The 10,179-nt window shown below is 54.4% G+C and overlaps 1 protein-coding gene across 1 annotated transcript; it reads right to left on the bottom strand.

Moving 5' to 3' along the window:
- Positions 1–1,191: 1,191 nt before the first annotated feature.
- MATN4 (matrilin 4) lies at positions 1,192–8,405 on the bottom strand. The gene is given in 22 exon segments (XM_030463339.1): positions 1,192–1,223; positions 1,226–1,249; positions 1,415–1,519; positions 2,326–2,386; positions 2,388–2,402; positions 2,404–2,480; positions 2,797–2,817; positions 2,820–2,941; positions 2,943–2,971; positions 2,973–3,024; positions 3,026–3,057; positions 3,059–3,206; positions 3,547–3,734; positions 3,848–3,952; positions 3,954–3,970; positions 4,763–4,887; positions 5,332–5,366; positions 5,368–5,441; positions 5,444–5,455; positions 6,570–6,800; positions 6,803–7,138; positions 8,330–8,405. Coding segments are annotated over 22 exon segments (1,917 nt in total).
- Between the last annotated feature and the right edge of the window lie 1,774 nt (positions 8,406–10,179).

The following is a 10,179-nucleotide window of genomic DNA, read 5'->3' as shown; positions in this document are numbered from 1 at the left end:
CAGCTGAGATTCCTTTGGCATCCCTCCTCACGCACAGCCAGGAGCTCGGCAGCTCTCCTGCCCGGAGCAGATGAAGTCTGAGCACCAGGACCATGTTTCCCCATGGGTCTAATTCACCCCTGCACCACAGACTTGGCATTTTACACCCCCATAAAACAGCACTGAGCTCCTGTGCTCCGACAAGCACAGTCCTCAAAGCAAACATCGGTGACAGTGGACACACAGCCCCTGCTGGGCTTCCTCCAGCAGAGTCGCAGTGTCCTGGGGTGCCCACAGAGGCAAGACTTCCTGAAGGAGGGGGTTTTTGGGAGCCTGAGGACACGGGGGCCTTTGCAAAAGCCAGAGGCAGAAGAAGGCTCTGTGGCCCTGCGCCCAGCAAGAAGGTTTGTGTCATACAAATCATCAGGGGTTTATTACCAGGACAGAAATTTCCATTTATAAAAAGAAGTATTTAAAAATAGCACTACCCTGCTCTCAAAGGAAATATATATATATATTACACACATGTAGAATTATATAAAGAATTATTGCCATTTTTCTATGTTGATATAAAAAAGAAAACAAAACAAAAAAATCAAACAAAATAACAAGATAATGACCAATTCCCATACGATTCATCAAAATGAGGCAAAGGCTCTGCGATTCCTGCCACCTGCTTTCCCACGGGTGCACCCTTGGGCACCATGCAGAGCTGGGCAGCACAAATGCCTGTTCCCTGTCCATGGTGTCTGCTCTCCCTGCCCCACCACTGGGCAGCAGATGCTGAGCCAGCAGAAGCTCTCAGGTTGTGAGAATTGTTAGGTTTTTTTCTTCTTGCAAAGCAGCTTGCTGGGGTGGGGGGCTGTGCTGAGGCTGGTTCATCCCAGCCACTTCAGTAAAAAGCCAGGTGTCACCTCTCCTTGGCCACACGAATATCCCACCTCATCCCAGACCTTCCAGCTCAGAGAAATGAGGCAACAGTGATGGCTGAACCCTTAGCTTCACAGCAGGGGGATTTGCTCAAGTTCTTTTTTTTTGTTGGTTTGGGTTTTTTTAGGATTCTGGGGTTTTAAAATACACTCTGTGTCCCCCTGGGGATTTTTTGATACAAGAACAAACACTGATGCTTTAGAATAACGCTAGCAATAACAATGCCATGTAGCTACTGTCCATCCCTGTGCCCCATCTGAGTGCTGCAGCCCTTTGCAAGGATCACTTCTGGTTGGCAATCTGCTGTTCCAGGTTTCAAGTCGGGCTGTCATCTGAGCAAGTGAACATGTTAAGAAAAAGCATGAGCTGGAAGGACAGGTGCTTCTTCCCTGCAGGAACCCAAAATCTCCCCCAGTCCCATTTCCTCATCCCTCTGTCCCTGCGTATGGTCTGTCCCAGGGCAGCTCTGTACCCAGACAGCCCAGGCATCACCCCAAAGGATATTTTTCCTCAGTCAGGCTCTGCAGGATGGCCACGGTGTTCGTCTGGAACTGCACCAGTGCCTCGCACTCACATGGGCTGCGTATCTCTGTCTTCCCTTTGCCCTCCTCTGTGACCACAAAGTTTGGTACAGTCAGAGCCACGGCCCCAGGGTGCCCTGCTCTCCCCTGCTCCCACCACAACGTGAGTCCCTTGTTCCTGCAGACATCTGCCAGGGCTGGACCCAAGCTTCAGGGCTTTCACGTTTTCCCCTCTTTTCCAGCCTTGTTCCTTTTGCATTTGCATCCCTGCAAGTCCAGCGAGCTCGCTGCAAAGGCATCCCACCAGGGCATCCCACAGAGCTGCTGTGCATTAGGGTCCCAGTATGCTGAGGAAAACCAGCATTGAGCTTTGATTTGCCTATAAGCCCAAGTGGCATATGATGGAGGGGAGGTGACCCCACATCTGCAGCCTCAAGGGAGTCTCTGGGGGTCCAAGAGCACTGGGGAACCCTAGCTACCCCCAGGGCAGGAAGAACCCCATAGGAACCCAGTGCAGTCCTCCTTCACATGGCACCAGCAGAAGTGCAAGTCTGGATGAGGAGATGGGATACCCTTGGAGCTTGGGCAGCATCCCCCAGGGAAGGGTGAGACCTCAGACTCTGCCTGTGCACCACAGTAGCTGCTCACACACCATCCCTTTTACATTAACCCCATGCAGCTCCACCTCCTCCTCTGCCAAAATTCCTACCTCTAGACCCACAGCAGCCTAATGAGACCAGAGTCCACCCTTGGCTCACATCAACCCCAGCTTGGTCCTGGGGCATGAGACACAGGGACACAGGGTGATAGACCACACAGAGCATTCCTGTGCGGTGGAGGTCTCCCTCTCAGCTTAGGCTGAGCCCCTGGCACAATCAGAGCTGGGGGCACCTACCTGGGCAGATGTTCAACTTGAAGTTCTCCACAAGGTGGGTCATGGTGGTGAAGTGCTGTGCAGTAGGAGAAGTGCTGCTTCCACCGGCTCAGAGGCGATGGCTCTCAGCTCCTCTTCCACAGCTTTGCCCACACCCACAGCGAACATGATGATCCCTGCATGGCAAGGACAGACCCCTGAGCACTGTGACAGCCACCTGGCCCAAACAGCCCTGAGCCCAAGGGGAGCAAAGCTGAGGAGGCAGGATTTCCCCCAGGCTTCCCCAGTACACAGCAGGGATTTGGGAAGGAGAGCAGGAGCATGGTACCTATGGCCACAGTGCAGGATGCTACAAAGGACACTGCTCAGAGCACCTGTGACCACAGCAGAGGCACTGTGGACCCAGATGATGCTCCAGCCTCGCCCCAGAGATAGCCACCCCAAGAACCCTCCCCAGATTTGCAATTTGGAGTTTCCCCAGCCCTCTCACACCTGACTCCTTTGCTCTCCTGGCCATTCGGAGATATCATCCTGGGAGCGTCCATCTGTGAAGACGAGCCCGATCCTGGGCACGTTGTGGGAGAGAGGCCTGGCACCTTCCAGCTCAGAGAAACTGTGCTCCACCATGTGCTTGAGGCAAGCCTGTCATGGTGCCTTTCTCCATGTACTTCCACTTCCATCACTGCCTTCTTGATCTCATCTGCGCTGTGGTATTGTTGAGGGGAACTCGGTGCGGACGCGGCTGGAGTACTGGCACCAGCCCCACCCGTGTTGCCGTGGGGGACACCTCCAGCAGGTCCACGATGCGGTTCACAAACTGCTTCAACCAGCTCAAAGTTTTGGGACGGACGCTCTTGGAGCCATCAATCACCATCACCAGGTCAACATGCCCGCCCCACAGCCTGTAAGCACAGGAGGAAGGTGAGAAAGGAGCAGCCAGGCCATGGGCATGGCCAAGGTGAAGATGACAAGGGCTGGGGCACCATGTGAATCCTCTGGACCTGCAGCCAGGGTGATGCTGGGAAGCGGGGCAAAGCTTGCCTGGGTGTCTCAGCCCAAAAACCTCCACTGCCACCTCAGTGTCACCTTTTCCTCAACCTCTCCTCAAAGCTCCTGTTGCATCTTTCTGGGCCATGATTGTGAGGATGTGTGCCCACATCTACCCCCAGGCAGCTGGGGGCTCCCCTAAGGCCAACCAGCTCTCCATCCTCACCCAACCCCAGCTCAAAATCCCAGTGATACCCCGCACGCTTAGTTTCAGCACAGAGCCCAGTTGAGGGGACAGCCATGTCCTGGTACTCACTGCTGCAGGTCTTGCCATCAGCCTGGAGGTGCGGGCCCTTGGGCACACGGCAGTGGTAGGACCCCCTCTGTGGCTCACCACCACTTGAACTCGCAGCGTGATCCACCCCGGTTGCAGAGGTCGGTGACTGGAAGGCAAGCAAGGGCTCAAGTTACACCTATCCAGGCAGGGGTGTCCGGGAAGAGCTGTTCCTCCCCTGGGGACCGGGAAGGACAGAAAGGGGATGTGTACAGGAAATACCCTGCAGGACCTGCCATCGGGCTGCAGCCTGGAAGCCAGGTGGCAGCGCAGTGTAGTGCCATGGGGGATGCTCACACACTCGTGCTGGCAGCTGTGGTTGCCAAAAGCTGCAGTAATCAGTCACTGGTGAGAGAGGAGAGGGGTGGGCGAAGGGAAGGAGAAGAGGTAGAGAGGGAGAGGGAGAAACTGTCCTTTTCACCCTGAGGAAAAGGACTTGAGAGTGCTGGTGAGTGAGACGTTCAACAGAGCTGTCAGTGTACACCTGCAGCCCATAAGGCCAACGGGATCCTTGGCTGCATCAGGGGAAGCATGGCCAGCAGGTTAAGGAAGTGATTCTCCCCCTCTACTTCTGCTCTCATGAGACCCCACCTGGGAGTACTGCATCCAGTTCTGGAGCCCCTAGTGCAAGAAAGACATGGATGTGCTGTGGAGGTGGTACAGAGAAGCCCACAAGGATGATCAGAGGCTGGAGCACCTCTTCCTGTGAAGACAGACTGGGAGAGTTGGGTTATTCATTCTGGAGAGAGAAGGCTCTGAGGGGACCTTATTGCAGCTTCTAGTATCTGAACGGGGCTACGAGAAGCGGGAGGGGCATTTTAGATGTCAGGTAGTGAAGGACTAGGGGGAATGATTCAAATAGAGGAGGGTAGATTTAGATGGGATATTAGGAAGAAGGTTCTTCACCAGGAGGGTGGTGAAGTACTGGAAGAGGTAGAGAGAGGTGGTAGAAGCCCCATCCCTGGGAGGTTTTTAAGGCCAGGCTGGACAGGGCTCTGAGCAACCTGATCCAGTGGGAGGTGTCCCTGCCCATGGCAGGGGGGTGGGAACTGGATGATCTAAAGTCCCTTTCAACACTGAAAATTCATGACTCTATGAGAGCAAAGAAGAAGGTCAGGGAAGGAGAGGGACACTTACGGGTGCAGGTCCTCTTGTCCTGGTTGAGGTGGTACCAGGGACGCAGCGGCACAGGTAGGGACCCAGGGGTGCTGACACAGTGGTGCTGGCAGCTGTGGCCGCCCCTCTGCGCAGGGCATCGATGGCTGCGGGGTGACAGGACACCCATCAATCACCCTCCTGGCCCAGGCTCCCTGGGGCTGCCGAGCAGGGGCTGCTCCAGGGCTTCAAAGCAGCGGCCCAGCACCAAGGAGGAAAGTCCTGGGTGGTGGCCAACCAGTACAGAGAAACATCCAAAGCCAAACCACAGTGCACTGGGGCTGGGACCTGCATGCCCTGCTACCCACTGCCTGGAGACCCCCTGAGTGACTGACAGTCACCCACATGAGCTCCGAGTGTCCCACCCCAGAGAGGTGACCAGGATTTAGCACTGCTGAATGCCTGCAGCACTACATGACCCAGGAGCCAGCAGACCCAGTGAGCAGAGCATGCTGGTATCACTGGGGTCCTCTGCTGTGCTGCTGCTCCATGAGACCTGTAACTACAAGTCCCCTATGAGTGTTAAGGATATACAAAAAAAGGGTTTTTACAGGAACAGGTCTTTTCCGTCCACGTTGAGCCTGTAAGCCTGGGTTGCATTCACAGTAGAAGGAGCCAGGGGTAGTGATGCAGCTGTGCTGGCAGCCGTGCTCCTGCTCCAGCACATGTCCACCCCTGTGAGACAAAAGGGCATCAGTGCTTCCCACAGGCACACTGGATGCACGGGACCCTAGCTCTGGAATGTGCCCTGTCCCCATGGCTGAAGCCCCAGGATGACAAGAACAACCCTGGCCCTTCCAGCCCCAGAACTCCTCCCACTGATCCCAGTGCAGACACAGCCATGGGGCAGAATTTTTGAAGCCCTCAGCTTTCAGATCTGCCTGGGCACTAAATCAGCACTGGATATTTAATTGGATATTAAGGTGTTAATAGCTTGAACTGAATAAGAAAAAGCTGGAGCCCCACGCTGAAGGAGCCAGGTCTGTATCTGTGCTGCCAGGAGCCCGCAGAGCTGGTGGGGAAGCAAGGGATCAGGGCAGGACAGGTGATGGGATGGGTGCTGGATGCAACAGCATCAGGACCACACCAGGGTCCTGGGGCAATAGATGGTCAGCCCTGAACCTCCAGCCTGGCAAGCAGGGCCACACCACAGCACTGATGAAGCCCTGCAGGACGTGCCCCAGGCTGCCTAGAAGAGACTGCAGCTGCCTTCTTTTTTTCTCTTTCACAGATGCTGAAGCACATGAGCAAGGTTCTTGCCAGCCCACTGCAGTGCCAGGTCTCCAGAAAAGCCTGCCAGCAATGGAGAGGACAGACAGGTCCCAGCCTGCAAGTCCTAACCCGTGCCAGCACAGACATTGCAACCAGCCTCCCAAATGCTCCAGAGCAGCACCAGGGTAACTAAAGACAAATGTGCGTGCAGCAAATGCCATGCTCATGTCTACAGAGGAGGAAACCCTTCCAGATTGTCACCTGTCCCCCATCACAGCCAGGGAAACTGGCTTCACATTTCCTGCTTTGTGATTCTCTCACTACTGCTTCTACAATGCCCTGGCATGGAGAAAAGCTGCAGGGCATGGGGTGAAGAAAAGCACCTGCTTGAAATGCTTCCAAAGTTTTCCTGATCTCACCCCAGCAGAGGAAAAGCATCCTGTCAGAGGAGGTTGTTCCTCTGTCCAAGCTGCTTCTTGGCAGCCACCCCAAACACCCCCCTGAAGGTCATCTCCTAGCCTGGGAGAAGAGCAGGCACCAGGGCCACCAGCCACCCAGAACCACAGCTCTCACCCACCGCAGAGCTTGTCCTGGAACTGCTTCCCAAACTGCTGGATGAGCTCAAAGGACTCCACCAGGAAAACATGCTCCTCCAGTGGTGGCGAAGCCATGGCCCGCAGCGAGTTCATGTCAGCCCGTTGGATGCCCACAGCATAGATCTCAATGCCAGCATTCCGGGCCTGGGCGGCCACCTCAGTGACGTGGTCCTGGGGCCGTCCATCTGTCACGATGATGGCGATGCGGGGATCTTCTTGTGTAGAGGGCGGGCACCCTCTTGAGTGGTGAAGGCCACGTTCATGACGTACTGGATGGCCAGCCCCGTCATGGTGCCCTGGGCCAGAGGGATGATGCTGTTGATGGCCTTCTCCATGTCCACCCGCGTGAAGAAAGTCTTGAGGGAGAAGATGTTCTGCACTTGGCTGGAGTACTGGATCACCCCCACCCGTGTGGCGTTGGGGCCCAGGTCCAGGTTGTTGATGATGTCCACCATGAACCGCCGCATGGTCTCGAACTCAAAGGGACGCACGCTGCGGGAGCTGTCGATCACAAAGACAATGTCCAGGGGCCCTGTCCTGCACTTCAGGGCTGGAAGGGGACAAAAAGATGGCTCAGCCTCACAACTGCCTGTGGGGATGAGGGCTGGGAGCTGAGACATCCCACTGGGGATGACACCAGCTCCTGCTCCCTGCATTTCCACAGCCGATGGACCCAGGAGCTACGGAAATGTTTCTGTCTGTAGGCACGTGCCCTGGCAAGGTTTAGGTACAGGTTTAGGCTGTGGTGTCTTCACCTCTACAGTAAACTGGAGCATTAAAGTGTAGAACATCCCCATGCTGCCCTCTACAAGCTGCAGCTCCTGCTCAGACCTCTGCACTGCAGGGGCTTCTCCACTAATACTGCTTTGGGCAATTCTTCTGTTCCCCCTGAAGCTCCAGCTTCCTCTGGTTTGTACTGCATTTTGCCAGTTTTTACCTAAAGACAGGCCTTGTTTTGTTGTTTTGGTTTGGTTTGTGTGGCTTTTGGGTTGTTTTTTTTTGTTTAAGAGAGGAAAATGAGGGAGTGAAAAGTGCAGCTAAGGGCACACATATGGCAGGAACTGAGCCAAACAACCTCTCTTGGACATATGGGTGCTACTTCCAGTGCACACCAGGAGAGTGTTTAGCAAGTGAAATGCCAATTATCATATTTTGCTTGGCTTGCATGTCCCCAAGCCTGGGAGAATTTGGCCCTAATGGGAAGCAAACACTTTGAGTCCTCATGGGATGATGCCCAGGCCCAGGCTGTCATTTCAACTGCTCTGAGGGTCTCAGAAACATATCTGGCTCTGTCCTCCATTCAGTGTCTTCATTGTTTTTAAACTGGAATGGATTTATCTCCCTCTGCCCAGGGAGGAGAGAGGCCGATGCCTCTGAGTTTCCTTTTTCCCCTCCATGAGGACACCCCTGTAAGTAGGGAGTTCCCCTCACACCTCCCAATGAGACTGAAGCCTGAGGACAGAGGGGTGACAAGCCCTGAGTTGGGCTGTGCCAAGGCTGAGGATGTTCCTGGAGCAAATGGCACTAAACCCATGGTGCTGGGGGCAGGGTCAGGTTCCTGCTCCCCTCAGGAAGGACAGGTCTCACACCCCGGGGGGATCCTCCATCGTCCTGGGGATGCCACTGAAGAAGAAGCATCAGGTCCCTCCACCTCAAGCAGCAAGCCACCCTCCAAAGGTTTCACCACCCTGACAGACTCACTTCCCTCTCTTGCAGGCAGTTCCCACCAGGTAGAGCTCACCTGAAGGTTTTGGTTTGGCTTCCATTGTCGTCAGGAGAAGCAGGAGGAGAGGGACAATGGGCAGGAGCTTCATCATGGCTCTGTGGGACCACACAGCTTCAGGTCTGGGGGCACTCGCTGCAGGGAGAAGAAAGCATTGCAATCAGTGCGGAGGGGGGGCTGAGCCACAGGGCCATGCTCACCTGTGGTGGGTGTCCCCAGGCAGTGACAAAACCCCTGAGCAGCTGCAGTCATGACAGATCCATCCCCAAACATCTCTGAACCCACATGGGACTTTTCCCACTCGAGGACTGGCAGGCTCAGCACAGCTAAATTTCATTACAGTAGCAACCACCTGCCAAAGGGTCTGATTTTTAGCTCTGTGTGGAGCTGGCCATGGGACAAACCTTCTTTTCACTTGCACACCAGGCGGGTCGGATGTGCAGCCAAATTCTGTTTCACTGGCAGTGCAGCTGCTCCCTGCAGCCAGCCAGGGAGTGGGACAGCAGGGATGGGATCCTCAGACCCCTGGCACTCCCTCCACATGGCAATGTGCTGGGAAGAGAAGCCCCACAGATGAAACACCAGCACAGACAGGACCTCCTCAAAGTCACTGGCAAAGATCATTTTTCCATGCAGGTCCATAAATGTATTCTCTGCCTTTTTCCAAACTACCTTGGAAGGGCAGAAGTCTGGGCAGGCACAGGGTGTAAGGGCAGGGTGCTGGGTGAAGCTCTGCCAGCCTGTTGTCCTGATGGCTTTTCCAAGGCATGAGCTACACTCCAACAGTTCTTTTTCACAGGGCTGAGGTGAGATACTTGGGGGAAAGGTATTTAGACCCAAAACCTCAGCTTCTCACTTGTCTCCTACCCTGCCATTGTTGCTGTTGTCTTGTCTTGCCTTTCCCTTGCCTGGCTCCTGCAAGGCCAAGGATTTATTTGTTGGGTTTTTTTATTCCTCTTCTCACTGGGAACCCAAGGTGCTTGGGGCAGGAGGGGAAATGCCACAGTTAATGTGGCTTCCCCTGGGAGACGTGCAGCACTGTGACTGGGCACAGATACCAGAGGGGCTCTTTTAAAAAAGTACACAGAAATTCATTTTATTGGTCGTTATCAGCTGATATTTATTTAGCCCCAGGAGGTGTCAGTTGTAATTCATCACTGGGATTGCCATCTCATTGCTCAGTGGTTACATACAGCCCTGACCCTCCCGTATTGATAGCAGTGATGCTGATAACAGCTTTCACAGCTGCATCTTAAAATTCTCTGCAGACTCAATGTTCACACCCCAAAAAATTATGCTGATGAAATAGGACCCAAAAGGGCTAGAAGAGGAAGCTGAGATCCAGAACATCAGTCTCAAAGTGAAACAGACTGCCTTTCCCCAGGCAGCATGAGCACCTGGGCAGCTGGGACACGGGAGCTCCACAGGTCCACAGGAGTCCAGAGCTCCCCACAGAGCCAGGCAGAGGAGGGGACTGTTTCTGGTGGGATGGTTTCTGCAGGGCTGAGGGGAGGTGGTGGTTTCTAGGAAGTCATGGGGCAGCGGCAAGGACCGCTTTGTGGCCCACTGGTGGCTTGGGTGCCTGTGCCCAGTCACAAGATCACCAAGTGGAGGAGCAAACAGCCCCTCCTGTTCCTGCTTGGTTTCACCATTTATTTAGCAAATTCTTTCTCCAGTAATGCTTTTTTCTTTCTTTTTTTTTTTTTCTTTTTTTTTTCTGGGAGAAAGCTCACTAACCAGTAAATATTCTGGGACAGCTATGGCACCTCTAATATTTCTGCAGCTCTCTCCAAGCCTCCCTCCAATGGCAGGCTGGCAACACAGCCTGCATCTCACAGCCTCCAGATCCCTTCAAAGCCAGCCCAGAG

Source organism: Calypte anna, chromosome 20, assembly GCF_003957555.1.
Source record: "Calypte anna isolate BGI_N300 chromosome 20, bCalAnn1_v1.p, whole genome shotgun sequence".
Taxonomy (NCBI): Eukaryota; Metazoa; Chordata; class Aves; order Apodiformes; family Trochilidae; genus Calypte; species Calypte anna.
This window is presented reverse-complemented; position numbering and strand designations above follow the sequence as displayed.